At 49.2% G+C, this 17743-nt stretch overlaps 1 protein-coding gene across 1 annotated transcript in view; it reads right to left on the bottom strand.

Moving 5' to 3' along the window:
- The window catches only part of LOC130078246 (zinc finger protein 236-like), a gene marked incomplete at its 5' end in the record, with an annotated part of 64845 nt that overhangs the window by 1385 nt on the left and 45717 nt on the right, over positions 1 to 17743 (bottom strand). The window contains 9 exons of the mRNA XM_056243771.1: positions 758 to 955; positions 1786 to 1915; positions 3711 to 3896; positions 9003 to 9187; positions 9404 to 9526; positions 9652 to 9783; positions 10143 to 10356; positions 14509 to 14633; positions 15606 to 15992. Coding sequence (XP_056099746.1) covers positions 758 to 955; positions 1786 to 1915; positions 3711 to 3896; positions 9003 to 9187; positions 9404 to 9526; positions 9652 to 9783; positions 10143 to 10356; positions 14509 to 14633; positions 15606 to 15992 — 1680 coding nt within the window. The remainder of the gene's footprint in view (positions 1 to 757; positions 956 to 1785; positions 1916 to 3710; positions 3897 to 9002; positions 9188 to 9403; positions 9527 to 9651; positions 9784 to 10142; positions 10357 to 14508; positions 14634 to 15605; positions 15993 to 17743) is intronic.

Below are 17743 nucleotides of genomic sequence, written 5' to 3'. Positions count from 1 at the left end.
TGGTGATCTGATACTCTGGTGATCTGATACTCTGGTGATCTGATACTCTGGTGATCTGATGATTTTATAATCTGCTGATGTGGTGATCTGGTGATCTGATACTCTGGTGATCTGATACTCTGGTGATCTGATACTCTGATACTCTGGTGATCTGATACTCTGGTGATCTGATACTCTGGTGATCTGATACTCTGGTGATCTGATACTCTGGTGATCTGATGATTTTATAATCTGCTGATGTGGTGATCTGGTGATCTGATACTCTGGTGATCTGATACTCTGGTGATCTGATACTCTGGTGATCTGATACTCTGGTGATCTGATACTCTGGTGATCTGATACTCTGGTGATCTGATGATTTTATAATCTGCTGATGTGGTGATCTGGTGATCTGATACTCTGGTGATCTGATACTCTGGTGATCTGGTGATCTGATGATTTTATAATCTGCTGATGTGGTGATCTGGTGATCTGATACTCTGGTGATCTGATACTCTGGTGATCTGATACTCTGGTGATCTGATGATTTTATAATCTGCTGATGTGGTGATCTGGTGATCTGATACTCTGGTGATCTGATGATTTTATAATCTGCTGATGTGGTGATCTGGTGATCTGATACTCTGGTGATCTGATACTCTGGTGATCTGATGATTTTATAATCTGCTGATGTGGTGATTGATGATTTTATAATCTGCTGATGTGGTGATCTGATGATTTTATAATCTGCTGATCTGGTGATCTGCTCCACACGTACCGGAGAGTTTGCTGCAGGACGCCAGATAGCCGTGAGACCTCTTCATGTGCAGCTTCATGTTGCTCTTCTGGGTGAAGCTGATGGTGCAGACCTCACACCTGTAGGGCTTCTCTCCCGTGTGCTTGACCCGGTGCACCTGCAGCGCGCTCTTCTGGTTGAAGGCTTTATCACACAGAGGACACTTGAAGGGCCGCTCACCTGAAACCAAGAGAACGGGCCAGTGAACCTCCACAGAAACCTGACTGTACTCAACATCTCACACAACTGCAAACATGGTCAAGTCTATGACTATGATTTCTACTCATTTCCTTGTTATTCAGAAAAAAACACAACATATTGCACTAAGGGAATTAAAAGGGCAGGCCTTAAAGTAGCCAATGATGTGCTGTTTTTAAATCACATGACATTGGAAAGTCCGTCAAGGACTCTCTCCCTCACACATGTTGAACAGCTGTTGAGGTGCTCCAGAAACTGCTCTAATAACCTCATTTCTAAACATCTTTTCTCAAGGGGGATTTTGGGATTTTAGTATAGTTGTATTTATGTATGTAACAAATTAATTTCTTCTTTTCAGAAAACGAATACAGCAATATTTGACATAAAGGCCAATAGTGCAGAGCCTCCATGTGATGAGTGAGCCGAATGATAGGGATCTATTTATTTTTGGTTTGCATTAGTTCCAAGTATATAAATCTATCAATTTCTAAAGGAAATGTGCAATTAAGTAAAAAAAGAAAATCATAATTATATAGAAAAAACGTATTTTTGAAACTTTTTCCATTGTGCATAGCATTGCCGCATAGCAACATTTCCCTAACAATTCCATTTTTTTCAAAAAATATTTTTGCATTTGTATGATTTGAAGCTATTTCATGTAATAAAAACTGATTTGAAAAAATATTTCATGGTTAAAACAATGCATATACCAGAGGCCGGGTTAATTAATCCATTAAAACTGTGATCACGTGACAGCCCTGCAGGAGAAGGACAGGACAGTGAACCGAGAGAGTGTGTGTGCTCTCCGTTACCTGTGTGTGTGCGGTTGTGTCTCTCTAACTGACTGGGTTTGGCGAAGGCTTTGTCACAGTTGGGGCATTTGAAGACTTTGGGTTTCTGAGCGCTGACTTTGGGTCCCTTCTTATGGACATACTCGTGCTCCTGAAAGAGACATTTAACAGCTCATTACAGCAACAAAGACCCAGAGGATCAGAATGACACTTATAATCCCATCTATAGCAGACTTAGAATTATCTGTGACATGCTGTCGATTAACAGAACAAAATTTGTTTGTAAAAAACAAATGGGAAACAGTAATGTACTGTACTTATAAAGGGAATATGACATGAATTAAGGATTTAGAGGAACATTTGGTCATGGAGTGTCAATATGTGCTGTAAAATAAGAGTTTTTAACAGAGGACATTTTTAAGTGTGAACATTAATATTTTTACATGGGAAAAAGTGATTGTTAAGCAGCCATTATTTGTTTATTCACCCATTGTGCTGCTATGATTTCTATATAATTGAGTAGAATTAAATATAATTTATATGTAAAACATGTTTTTTGACTGTTGAATTTGAAAAAGTAATATCTGTGAATTGTTGATTTCTGTTTGTTGGTTTATGCCACTTTTCTGCATATGAAATAATGTGTCATGTATTGGGGCAGATTGCTGCCATCTGGTGAGAGAAAGAAAAATAACATGACTTGAAAATCATGTTGTGACCATAATAGCCCAGAGATGCATACGGTGCAAAGTTATGCATTTGGATATACACTATGTGGACAAATGAACAAATCATACAAAAGTAATTGAAATAACTCAACACACCAAATGTTTAAGTGGTTTCCCCAAATTCAACTGAAAATGCAACTTTTAATGACTTCTGCAGTCTCAAAAGTATTCAACCCCCTGAATAGAAACCTTCACAACAGCACAAATCTGCAAAACAGGTAATGCCTCACTAATCAAGGGCTTCATTAGTTGCACCAGGTGTGCTTGAGCTAGAACACATGAAATATATGAACTGGCAAGGTTTGTTAAGTCAAAAGAATGGTCCAAAAAGTTAAGAGAAGATATCACGACCTTCACAAACAAGGAACAGGATACAAAAATATAGTGATGGCACTAAATGCTCATAGACACACCGTTGGAAGCATAGTTTGCAAGTTCAAAGTTAAAGGAACAGTGGTTACACCTGGACGGGGCAGAAAAAGGAAGCTACCAACAGATACAATCAGATTTCTGAGAAGGCAGGTTAAGAGAAACGCTCGAGTGACTGCAAAAGACCTGCGGCAAGACTTGGTGGCCACAGGCACTGGGGTTTCAGCTGCACAGTAAGGTGTTGTGGCGAGGGGCGTGGTTCAGCGAGGTCTGTGACGGCAGAGAGAGTCGGCACACAGGCGGGGAGTAAGTAGGTCAAGTACTTTACGCGAAATTTACAAATTGTTGGGCATTAAATCGATTCGCACCAGCGTCTATCCCCCACAAACAGACGGTCTGGTGTAACGATTTAATCACACTTTAAAAACCATGATTTGCAAGTTCGTTCACGAAGATGGCAAAAATTGGGATAAATGGTTGGAACCCCTCTTGTTCGCTGTGCGCGAGCTCCCGCAAGCCTCCACGGGGTTTCCCCCTTCGAGCTTCTTTTGGACGTCAGCCCGAGGGTTTTAGACGTTCTTAAGGAAACTTGGGAGGAAGGACCTTCGGAAAGTCGAAATGAAATTCAGTATGTACTGGACCAACAGTACACCCACTGACGTGTGTGTGTGTGTGTGTGTGTGTGTGTGTGATACCTTGAGGTGTGTGTGGACTGTGGAGCACTGTAAGAGAGTGTGTGCAGACAATACCTTGAAGTGTGTGTGGAGCACTGTAAGAGTGTATTTGAGATACCTTGAGGTGTGTGTGGAGCACTGTAAGAGTGTGTGTGTGTGAGTGTGTGTGTGATACCTTGAGGTGTGTGGCCCGTTTGAAGGCTTTGCTGCAGACTCGACACACGTGGCAGCGCTCCTTCCCGTGCTCCTGTCTGCAGTGTCTCCTGAGAGCGTTGGCCGTCAGCAGAGTCTGACTGCAGTAGAAACACTGGTGCTTCTGCTTTGGCTCGGCCTCCTTCTCCTCCGGCTGCGGATCCAGCATCTGTGTCACAAATCAAACACATCCACATCAGACCCAGTGCAGCACCTGGAAGAATCGGTTTGAACCACACGGGCGAAACACTGTGGTTTAGCACAACTCCTCATCTTAGATTAATAAAGTATTACATGATTGTCTCACAACAAACAAACAACAGTTATTGAGAAATGTGGACATCGGATAACCCATGAAAGATACTCTGATATCTATACATAATTTCAAATCAGCTTTACATATTGGATTATTATATTTGACATTATTACGGTTTTTCGAAAGATTTGAGTAAAGCTTTACTAGTGCATGCCAACCAACCAATGCAACAATCTTTACATGTGGGTAAATAAAATGTTTCATATCTTTGTGACATTTCCCAAACACACTCAAAGTGCTTGACCAATCACAACACACCGCTCCAGCCGACCGATCAGAGCACAGTGTGCTTTTCAGAAGGTGTGTGAAGATAAGCCCGGAGAAAACGGGGCCAAGCTACACCAGCCAAAGAAGAGACAGACAGTCAGCCAATAGCCGCGCCGCTAGGAGTGCTCGCATCTGATAGGCGGAACTCGACCAATGAAACATCAGCTCCGACCCCATCAAACTTTGCATATTCAACACAATGAAAGTGAAGGCTGCTCTGAAACCAGGGCAGACACAACACAATAAGCACTCAACGCATGGAGTAAAACACAGCGTCAACAGCGGTAGCGGTAACAACTGTGTTAACACTAGCAGCAGGTGCCAACGCAAGTGAGGAACAAAGTATACAGAGAGCCAACAGCAAAGCGGTAACAACTGTGTCAAACACTAGAACAGTTCTCAATACATGAGAAAGGAAATTAAGGTGTTCAAAGACCAACCTGCAGCAAAGCATATATCCTGAATAGACATACCTCTATACCAGGCCCATGGAGAGGCAACAGCCCTCGTCGAATGAGCTCTGATGTTACGAGGAAAATCCTTCCCCTGGCACGCGTAAGCCAGCGCGACAGCGTCCACAATCCAGTGAGAAAGTCTCTGTTTTGAGACAGTTCACGTCTTTCCCTTAGTACATCCACCAAAGCACACGAAAAGCTGGTCCAACTGAAGGAAGGCGTCCGCGCAATTCACATACATCCGCAAAGCCATGAAGGGCAAATGGCGCCCTGAGCGTCAGCGTCACGCGAGGATGACGGCTCAGCAGATAAAGCGGGCAGAGAAACGACCTGTGCTTTAAAAGGTGTAGAGAGAGACTTAGGCACGTAGCCCCGTCTCGGCCGGAGAGTAACACTGCAGTCTCCGGGTCCGAAACAGATAATATCACCGTCCATGAGAATGCGTGTAAGGTCCCAATGCGTTTAGCTGAAGCAAGGGCAAGGAGCAGAGACATTTTTAGGAAGTGCTCCTTAACAGCAATCGAAACTATAAATCTTGAGCTACATCCCACTGTGGCACTGAAGGCAGCAGTGAAGGACATAATCTCCTCGCTCCCCTGAGAAATCTGGTCACCAGAGCATGCCTTCCGATCAATAGCCCGTAACCGGGGAACGAAACGAAGCAGTAGCGGCCACGTACCCCTTCAGCGTGGGTGCAAACTCACATTATTTTCCAGTCTGTGCTGTCCAGTCAATCCCGCCATGCAGAGGTGAAGATCAGGCCGAAGATACTGGGCTAAGGCTACACCAATCACAGAGTAGAACAACAGCCAATAGCGTTGTTCCTCTAGGAGTGCTCACAGCTGATAGGCAGGGCCAGACCAATGAGCTGCTCAGCTCAAGTACACCAGAATTTGCATATCAGCTAGAATATCAGGCTGCACTGAATAATACAGGGCAGCACAACAGCAGTAATCACACATAAGCACAGCGTCAACAGCTGCAGCGGTAACAACTGTGCAAACACATAGTCAAGACTCAGGACCAGAAGATAAGTGAGGTTATTTACTCACCGAAAGCACTTGAGACGCCAGGGACGGCACATTCGGCTTGTAAAACCTGGCGAATGTGTTCTGTAAAGATCAGCTGGTTGCAAAACAAACATGCAAAACATACATACTAAGACGCGCTTACCTGGCGATAGACCTCCACGAATAAGCTCACACGTTAAGGGGATGTCTTTCCTTCTGAACGCGCGCATGTGAAGTGCTCGGTTGGGGGTCTCGGGTCCAGTATCAGACGGAGTCCTCCATCCCTCTTGGGCACCCCGATATAGCGGCTTAAAAAAACGCTCTCCTGACACGCTCTATCGCTCCTTTTAAGAGCAGGCTGTGAACTTTCTGTCTCAGAGCAGGGCATTCTATCCCCAGCAGCCAAGGTGAACCGGTGGAATAGCTCTCCATGTGCCTAGGAAATTACACCGCGGCAATATAAGTTCTACCAGAAAGACTCGGGAGAATAAATACTATAACAATAAATACATTTATTGATAGCCCAGCAAGCAATAAAGTTCTTTGGCGTAGGACCCGTCCATAGCTCGCAATCCGAGGGTCAGGACTCTGCATTTCCTGCCTGAAGACGAAGGCAGGGGTGCAGCCGACCCCCTGTGAGGTATAGGAAGGGACCATCCTGGTGGTGGTGGGGAGGATGGAGGGGAAGGGACCATCCTGGTGGTGGTGGGGAGGATGGAGGGGAAGGGACCATCTTGGTGGTGGTGGGGAGGATGGAGGGGAAGGGACCTTCCTGGTGGTGGTGGGGAGGATGGAGGGGAAGGGACCATCCTGGTGGTGGTGGGGAGGATGGAGGGGAAGGGACCATCTTGGTGGTGGTGGGGAGGATGGAGGGGAAGGGACCTTCCTGGTGGTGGTGGGGAGGATGGAGGGGAAGGGACCATCCTGGTGGTGGTGGGGAGGATGGAGGGGAAGGGACCATCTTGGTGGTGGTGGGGGGGATGGAGGGGAAGGGACCATCTTGGTGGTGGTGGTGAGGATGGAGGGGAAGGGACCTTCTTGGTGGTGGTGGGGGGGATGGAGGGGAAGGGACCATCTTGGTGGTGGTGGTGGTGAGGATGGAGGGCACGGCGGGGGATATTGGTGCTCGCGCGTTTTTCCATCGGAAGGCCACTATAGGCACGGACTGCGACTCCACACTGCTCTGGGGCAGGGCGAGGCAGGGCAACTTCGGTACCAAGTAACTGAAATTTTTTAAATGTGAGGCTTTGAGCGCTGTTGAGCAGAATCATAAACACCTCTGAGTGGTAATTGTGTTCACAAGCTCATCGGATATGTCGGTGATTGGCTAAAAGATCAACACACAGGAGCGTTTGAGAGCACACGGAAGTGTTTGAAAGTGTTTTGAAAGCAGGAGCATTTGAAAGCACAAGCAGGACCGGTCCGCTGATAGACACCTGCTTTCAAACGCTCCCGTGTGTATCTGTGTAAGCGCTCGCTGAAGAGCGGCATTGATGTATATTTACAACATGTTTTTGAAGCGCTGCTGATCTGAGCCAGTCTGAGCCCAGGGCTGATGCTCGCGGTCGAGGAGGGACAGTGATGGGGCAACAGATCCTGACCTACACACACACACACACACACAGATCAGCACAGCTATTCCTAAACACAAGAGAAACTCATGATGAGAGTCAAATGTGTGTCAGATCTGGTGTTGTCTGCGCAGCGCCTGAATCCCAACTTTAGAAACAAGGATTCTAACAGTTGAGTTTGATCTTAACTGTGTAAGCGCTCGCTGAAGAGCGTCATTGATGTATATTTACAACATGTTTTTGAAGTGCTGATTATTGTAGCCAATCACAGACATACTATTTGATGAGTGCGTGAACACAATGGCCATTCCGAGGTGTTTACGATTCTACTCAACAGCGCTCAAAGCATCACATTAAAAAAATGTCAGTATCGACTTGGTATTTTTGACAACACTAATCATGTGACTCATAGCCTTCACGCATTTCTGCGCCTCAGAGAAACGCTCAGTAACTGACTCCACGGCGTCACCAAAGAGGTCGGAGGGAGTGATTGCAGCATTTAGGAGCGTCTCGCGGTCCGCGTACTTCAGGTAAGCTAGGGTAACCCACAGGTGCCTGTTAAGGATGGCCTGGGCAAAGCGCTTTGTAAACATGAGCGCGAAGTCCGTTGCCGTGCGCAGGTCTTTCACGGACTGCAGAGCGGATGCCACTTCGCCTGCAGAAGCGTAGGCCTTGTCAGCCAGATGAGCCGGGAACTTGCACGGCTCGGACGTCAAGCTGAGATCCGCGCCCAGAGACGAGAGGACGGGCACAGGTGCGACAGTCTCCTCGAAGGAGGGCATGCACACAGAGCAGTGGGCTTCCGCCCCGAACTCGTGGGAGAAGACCACGACTGGGGACTTTAATCGTTTAAAAAATTGCTTTCCCAATGAGGCTATAAAGAAAATAGTGGAGAGTACTGCTCGTGGACATCGTGGAAGAATGGAGTCCTCCTCGAAGCAGCCTAGCGGCGGCCCGACTGAAGATACCTAGGGTTCCAACTTACTCTTGTTCTTGTAGGCTCGTCCGGAGCATCCACGTCCACGTCGAGTCCAGCGCGTCCCTGGAAAGGGCCGGTGGAACGTGGCGACGGCAAAGGACATCGGCCCCGGGCCTCGTCGTCACCGTCGCTTCTGGGTGGGGGAGGGTGGGCCTCGACCCCGTAATAGCGTGAGCAAAAACCCTTCTGGTTCTCAAGTGCGCACCGGCAGGTCGGCGCAGAACTCGTAGGTGTCGGGCGGGTCGACGGGGCCCGCACAAATCCTGCAACGGGTAGCCATCGGATACGAGGAAGAAAAGGTAACTAGTCCTCAGGTGCAACTTCAACGATGACAGCGTGAATAAAGAGATTCTGACAGAATTGTCACGCCTATTGATTTTGTACTGCCCGCGAGCCTGTCAGTATTTGCATACTTCGCGACAGTTGGCCAGCTGTTCCAAGCTGGCTATAAGACTTCAACAAAAGTGGAGAAGTGAGGAGTTCCCGAAGCATCATAGCTGACGCAATGTTAAAGTTAACGCTCTCGACAGGGAACCCTTTTCTAGAAGAGACCAAACACAACATCACGACTGGCGTAAAAGAGCATAATAGGTCCTCTTTAATAAAACGATCATGTTGTCAAAAATCACAAATCTTTTATTTATCTATTAGCATTAAATTCTGAAAGCATTATTCACCTGTGTGCTGAGGTTGAGCGAGACCGTATCCAAGATCTGTGTGTCGGACAGAGTCAGAGTCACGCTGCCGTCGCTGGCCACGCCCCCTGATGACATCAGAGTCACGCTGCCGTCGCTGGCCACGCCCCCTGATGACATCACCAGGCTCTGCGAGGACAGGGAGGTGCTGGGAGCCAGAGCACTGACTGATGGGAGAATACACACACTTACTGAGTAAACATTCGTCTATCGTAACTCTATCGCCCCGTACTTCTGTTATCCTCAAAGAAATCATGTACAACAGGCCTGTCAAAACCAATCAGCACTTTTCTCATCAGTCCGAGCAGAGATTGAGTTTGACAGGCCTGTTGTACGTGATTAACTGTAGTACGTCAGTGTGTGTCTGGTAAGCGATCTCTCACCGGTGAGGGCCGAGGGAGGAGGACTCTGAGGAAGGAGCTGATCGCTGGTGATCTGAGCCAGTCTGAGCCCAGGGCTGATGCTCGCGGTCGAGGAGGGGCAGTGATGGGGCAACAGGTCCTGACCTACACACACACACACACACACACACACACACAGATCAGCACATCAGTGTGTGTGTGTGTGTGTGTGCACCTGCTATAGTGAGTGTGATCTCAGATGTGCTGGTGGCAGCAGTGTGTGTGTTCACCTCCTATAGTGAGTGTGATCTCAGATGTGCTGGTGCCAGTGGATGATGAACTGGTCTGTAACGCTTGAGTCAGACTGGAGTTGTTGATGGTCAGAGTGATTTCTGGAGCTCTGCTGCTGGACACTTGAGAACCTGACACACACACACACACACACACACACACATCCACACACGCGCACACGCACGCACAGGCACGCACACGCACGCACACACACACACACACAGTTAAGTTATGTTCAATACTGCATAAACAACTTAAAACAGCAATAAAATGGCTGGTGTGTGTGTGCACTGACCGCTGGTGTCGTCGCTGCTCAGGCTGATGGCGTGTGAGGTGTGTGTGAGGTGTGTGTGAGAGACACTGACCGCTGGTGTCGTCGCTGCTCAGGCTGATGGTGTGTGAGGTGTGTGTGCACTGACCGGTGGTGTCGTCGCTGCTCAGGCTGATGGTGTGTGAGGTGTGTGTGTGTGTGAGGTGTGTGTGCACTCACCGCTGGTGTCGTCGCTGCTCAGGCTGATGGCCGAGGCGGGCGGCTGCAGAGAGAGACCCGTCAGAGGGTGGATCACCACACTGGCAGGAACACTGGCGTCTCCGTCCGTCATGAGGTGAGCCGTGGCGTGCGGCACCAGACTCGAGTCGCCTGTCAGAGAGTGAGACAGCAAACTGCCCTGGTGGAGCGTCTGCTGCAGGATACTGGGGTCGATCTGAGCACAGAGGAAACCGCATCATAGGGGCGGCACAACACATCGCAACACAAAAATGCAACATGTATCGTGGATAATTGTGGATAAGTCCATCCTATTCATTTACACACACAATGTAAAACCAAATTTAGCATTTTAATCAACAGGACATTTTTGGTTGACCTTTAATCATGTATCTTGGAGTATCACAATCATATCATATGGTGATATGTATTGAATCGTGACCTGAGTGTATCGTTGCACCCCTACAGCATCACACACCCCTACAGCATCACACACCCCTACAGCATCACACACCCCTACAGCATCACACACACCTACAGCATCACACACCCCTACAGCATCACACACACCTACAGCACCACACACCCCTACAGCATCACACAGCCCTACAGCATCACACACCCCTACAGCATCACACACACCTACAGCATCACACACACCTACAGCACCACACACCCCTACAGTATCACACACCCCTACAGCATCACACACCCCTACAGCACCACACACCCCTACAGCATCACACACCCCTACAGCATCACACACCCCTACAGCATCACACACACCTACAGCATCACACACCCCTACAGCACCACACACCCCTACAGCATCACACACACCTACAGCATCACACACCCCTACAGCATCACACACACCTACAGCATCACACACCCCTACAGCATCACACACACCTACAGCACCACACACCCCTACAGCATCACACACCCCTACAGCATCACACAGACCTACAGCATCACACACACCTACAGCATCACACACCCCTACAGCATCACACACACCTACAGCATCACACACCCCTACAGCATCACACACCCCTACAGCATCACACACACCTACAGCACCACACACCCCTACAGCATCACACACCCCTACAGCATCACACAGACCTACAGCATCACACAGACCTACAGCATCACACACCCCTACAGCATCACACACACCTACAGCATCACACACCCCTACAGCATCACACACACCTACAGCATCACACACACCTACAGCACCACACACACCTACAGCATCACACACCCCTACAGCATCACACACACCTACAGCATCACACACCCCTACAGCATCACACAGACCTACAGCATCACACACCCCTACAGCATCACACACCCCTACACCATCACACACCCCTACAGCATCCCACACCCCTACAGCATCCCACACCCCTACAGCATCACACACCCCTACAGCATCACACACCCCTACAGCATCACACACACCTACAGCATCACACACCCCTACAGCACCACACACCCCTACAGCATCACACACACCTACAGCATCACACACCCCTACAGCATCACACACACCTACAGCATCACACACCCCTACAGCATCACACACCCCTACAGCATCACACACCCCTACAGCATCACACACCCCTACAGCATCACACACCCCTACAGCATCACACACCCCTACAGCATCACACACCCCTACAGCATCCCACACCCCTACAGCATCCCACACCCCTACAGCATCACACACCCCTACAGCATCACACACCCCTACAGCATCACACACACCTACAGCATCACACACCCCTACAGCACCACACACCCCTACAGCATCACACACACCTACAGCATCACACACCCCTACAGCATCACACACACCTACAGCATCACACACCCCTACAGCATCACACACCCCTACAGCATCACACACCCCTACAGCATCACACACCCCTACAGCATCACACACACCTACAGCACCACACACCCCTACAGCATCACACACCCCTACAGCATCACACACACCTACAGCATCACACACCCCTACAGCATCACACACACCTACAGCATCACACACCCCTACAACACCACACACCCCTACAGCATCACACACACCTACAGCATCACACACACCCACAGCACCACACACCCCTACAGCATCACACACCCCTACAGCACCACACACCCCTACAGCATCACACACACCTACAGCATCACACACACCCACAGCACCACACAGCCCTACAGCATCACACACCCCTACAGCACCACACAGCCCTACAGCACCACACACCGCTACAGCACCACACAGCCCTACAGCACCACACACCCCTACAGCACCACACACCGCTACAGCACCACACACCCCTACAGCATCACACACACCTACAGCATCACACACACCCACAGCACCACACAGCCCTACAGCATCACACAGCCCTACAGCACCACACACCGCTACAGCACCACACACCCCTACAGCATCACACACACCTACAGCATCACACACACCCACAGCACCACACAGCCCTACAGCATCACACACCCCTACAGCATCACACACCCCTACAGCATCACACACCCCTACAGCATCACACACCCCTACAGCATCACACACCCCTACAGCATCACACACCCCTACACCCCTACAGCATCACACACCCCTACAGCATCACACACCCCTACAGCATCACACACCCCTACAGCACCACACACCCCTACAGCATCACACACCCCTACAGCACCACACACCCCTACAGCACCACACACCCCTACACCCGTACAGCATCACACACCCCTACAGCATCACACACCCCTACACCATCACACACCCCTACAGCATCACACACCCTACAGCATCACACACCCTACAGCACCACACACCCCTACAGCATCACACACCCTACAGCACCACACACACATACAGCACCACACACCCCTACAGCACCACGCACCCCTACAGCATCACACACACCTACAGCATCACACACCCCTACAGCATCACGCATCACACACCCCTACAGCGTCACACACCCTACAGCATCACACACACATACAGCACCACACACCCCTACAACATCACACACCCCTACAGCACCACACACCCCTACAGCATCACACACCCCTACACCCCTAAAGCATCACACACCCCTACACCCCTACACCCCTACAGCACCACTCACCCCTACAGCATCACACACCCCTACAGCACCACACACACCTACAGCATCACACACACCTACAGCATCACACACCCTACAGCATCACACACACCTACAGCATCACACACACCCACAGCACCACACACCCCTACAGCATCACACACCCCTACAGCATCACACACCCCTACAGCACCACACACCCCTACAGCATCACACACACCTACAGCACCACACACCCCTACAGCATCACACACCCCTACAGCATCACACACACCTACAGCATCACACACCCCTACAGCATCACACACCCCTACAGCATCACACACCCCTACAGCATCACACACCCCTACAGCATCACACACCCCTACAGCATCACACACACCTACAGCACCACACACCCCTACAGCATCACACACCCCTACAGCATCACACACCCCTACAGCATCACACAGACCTACAGCATCACACACCCCTACAGCATCACACACACCTACAGCATCACACACCCCTACAGCATCACACACCCCTACAGCATCACACACCCCTACAGCATCACACACCCCTACAGCATCACACACCCCTACAGCATCACACACACCTACAACATCACACACCCCTACAGCATCACACACCCCTACAGCATCACACACACCCTACAGCATCACACACACCTACAGCATCACACACCCCATAGCATCACACACACCTACAGCACCACACACCCCTACAGCATCACACACCCCTACAGCATCACACACCCCTACAGCATCACACAGACCTACAGCATCACACACCCCTACAGCATCACACACACCTACAGCATCACACACCCCTACAGCATCCCACACCCCTACAGCATCACGCATCACACACCCCTACAGCATCACACACACCTACAGCATCACACACCCCTACAGCATCACACACCCCTACAGCATCACACACCTACAGCATCACACACCCCTACAGCATCACACACACCTACAGCATCACACACACCTACAGCATCACACACCCCTACAGCATCACACACCCCTACAGCATCACACACCCTACAGCATCACACACACCTACAGCATCACACACACCTACAGCATCACACACACCTACAGCATCACACACCCCTACAGCATCACACACCCCTACAGCATCACACACCCTACAGCATCACACACACCTACACACGATCCGTTCAGCACAGAGTCTCTCGGGTCGAGCCGTACCTGCAGAGTGATGTTGTTGATGTTGCTGGGGTCAATCCCAGAGATCTGCACATTCGGACACACCAGGTGAATCCCTTCGAGAGTAGCGAGACCGTCCGTCAGAGAGACCGTCAGATCTCCACCCGCTGGAGGAGGAAAGAGGACAGTCATGCACTCATCCGCCTCATGAGGTCCGCTCGTGCCAAACAACATCCAACATGTGGAGAGTTCCAGGAGAAGTCTGAAATCTGCTGGTCTAGAAAAATGGTTCTCGCCCTTTCCGAGACCAGTCCCATATTACTCACATGATCTCAGTCTCACATTAAGGGCCCCATCATGCACCCGCCAGGAGCCACGCCAGTGTGTTTGGCTAGTTTCAGCCCCAACATGTCCTGCGCAACGTTGTTTAAATAGCAAATACATTTGCGCCCATGATGGTCTGAAAACCAGGTGTGCTCAGGCGCATTGTTGACGCGTTGCTATTTTGAGGAACTGAAATAGTCATTGACCAACTGAAACCTGGTCTAAAGTCAATTATAACTTTGTTATAAGCGACACACCCCCTTTTTTTGCATATACATGAAAATGCACATTCCGAATTTAAATGGTTGTAATTCAAGAATGCTTTGGACTTTAGACGTGGATTGGTATATAGATTGGTCTTGTCTTAAAGAAGACATTTAGCAGATTTTTGTAGAAGTGAAATAAATTGAGAAAGTGAAACAGAAAAAAGTTATAGAAGTTTGAGTGTATGAAAATGTACAATGTAAAAATTGAATAATTCATATTTGATATAAAATATATATTTTCAAAACATGTTGAACTCTAAAACTGCAAGAAAAAAATCTGAACAAGTTGTGTTCCAAATCTTAGGTTGATATCTCCAAAAATGAGCTTTCAGTGAGATTGTGTTTGCAAACGCTTGTGTTTGCATGTGTGTATTGTGTAGTCATCAGTACCTGAGACAGTAGCAGGCAGTGTTTGCATGTGTGTATTGTGTAGTCATCAGTCCCTGAGACAGTAGCAGGCAGTGTTTGCATGTGTGTATTGTGTAGTCATCAGTACCTGAGACAGTAGCAGGCAGTGTTTGCATGTGTGTATTGTGTAGTCATCAGTACCTGAGACAGTAGCAGGCAGTATGGCTTGTCCCACCAGGCCTTGCTGCAGCAGACTGGGCTCATACTGGCCCGTGAGCACTGGGTTCGCTGGGATGTAGATGTTGGGATCTGAGCTGGTGGTGTGCAGTAGAGTCTGGGCCTCCTGAGCCTGAGGGGCGCACTGGTCCTGCGGGGGTCTCTCGGCGCCGGCGCTCCGCTTGGCCTTGCGGTCCGAGGGCCTGATGTGACCCTGGATGTGGGTCTTGCGGTGGCCAGACGTGCGGAAGCGCAGCTCACAGAACGGGCACTTGAAGGGTTTGGAGCCGGTGTGCAAACGCATGTGGACCTTCAGACTGCCCTTGGTGGAGAACGACGTGTTGCACATGTGACAGCTGAACAGCTTCTGCCCTGCACACACACACACACACACATCGGACTTTAAAGAGGCGGGAATAAAACAAGGCTGTTGCTGGAGCAGATTTGTAAATTTTCTGAAGAAGTTTTAAGTGGTGCTTAGTTGTGCAAAAAATTAGTGCCATGGTGTTTGAGTGGTTTCTGGGTATTGCTGTTTATGAAGTGGTTCTGAGTGGTACATTGCTACGCAGTTGCTATGGTGTTCTGGATGGCATCTACAGTAGGTAGTCTCTGTCTTCCTTTAACACGTTATAACACCGTGTCCTAACCAGACGTGATGCCGTGACACAAGAAAACAAAAACGTTCAATGTAAACAAGAACGTGGCTGTGGTTTTTGACTGATTTGATTAAGAGTGCAGTGTGCCTGCAGAAAGACTCCGCCCACACGCTCTTCTGATTGGCTGTGGTTTTTGACTGATTTGATTAAGAGTGCAGTGTGCCTGCAGAAAGACTCCGCCCACACGCTCTTCTGATTGGCTGTGGTTTTTGACTGATTTGATTAAGAGTGCAGTGTGCCTGCAGAAAGACTCCGCCCACACGCTCTTCTGATTGGCTGTGGTTTTTGACTGATTTGATTAAGAGTGCAGTGTGCCTGCAGAAAGACTCCGCCCACACGCTCTTCTGATTGGCTGTGGTTTTTGACTGATTTGATTAAGAGTGCAGTGTGCCTGCAGAAAGACTCCGCCCACACGCTCTTCTGATTGGCTGTGGTTTTAGACTGATTTGATTAAGAGTGCAGTGTGCCTGCAGAAAGACTCCGCCCACACGCTCTTCTGATTGGCTGTGGTTTTTGACTGATTTGATTAAGAGTGCAGTGTGCCTGCAGAAAGACTCCGCCCACACGCTCTTCTGATTGGCTGTGGTTTTTGACTGATTTGATTAAGAGTGCAGTGTGCCTGCAGAAAGACTCCGCCCACACGCTCTTCTGATTGGCTGTGGTTTTAGACTGATTTGATTAAGAGTGCAGTGTGCCTGCAGAAAGACTCCGCCCACACGCTCTTCTGATTGGCTGTGGTTTTTGACTGATTTGATTAAGAGTGCAGTGTGCCTGCAGAAAGACTCCGCCCACACGCTCTTCTGATTGGCTGTGGTTTTTGACTGATTTGATTAAGAGTGCAGTGTGCCTGCAGAAAGACTCCGCCCACACGCTCTTCTGATTGGCTGTGGTTTTTGACTGATTTGATTAAGAGTGCAGTGTGCCTGCAGAAAGACTCCGCCCACACGCTCTTCTGATTGGCTGTGGTTTTTGACTGATTTGATTAAGAGTGCAGTGTGCCTGCAGAAAGACTCCGCCCACACGCTCTTCTGATTGGCTGTGGTTTTTGACTGATTTGATTAAGAGTGCAGTGTGCCTGCAGAAAGACTCCGCCCACACGCTCTTCTGATTGGCTGTGGTTTTTGACTGATTTGATTAAGAGTGCAGTGTGCCTGCAGAAAGACTCCGCCCACACGCTCTTCTGATTGGCTGTGGTTTTTGACTGATTTGATTAAGAGTGCAGTGTGCCTGCAGAAAGACTCCGCCCACACGCTCTTCTGATTGGCTGTGGTTTTAGACTGATTTGATTAAGAGTGCAGTGTGCCTGCAGAAAGACTCCGCCCACACGCTCTTCTGATTGGCTGTGGTTTTTGACTGATTTGATTAAGAGTGCAGTGTGCCTGCAGAAAGACTCCGCCCACACGCTCTTCTGATTGGCTGTGGTTTTTGACTGATTTGATTAAGAGTGCAGTGTGCCTGCAGAAAGAC

The sequence above is a fragment of the Rhinichthys klamathensis genome, unplaced genomic scaffold (assembly GCF_029890125.1).
Source record: "Rhinichthys klamathensis goyatoka isolate OS25496 unplaced genomic scaffold, OSU_Roscu_1.1 h1tg000844l_1, whole genome shotgun sequence".
NCBI classification, from domain to species: Eukaryota; Metazoa; Chordata; class Actinopteri; order Cypriniformes; family Leuciscidae; genus Rhinichthys; species Rhinichthys klamathensis.
This window is presented reverse-complemented; position numbering and strand designations above follow the sequence as displayed.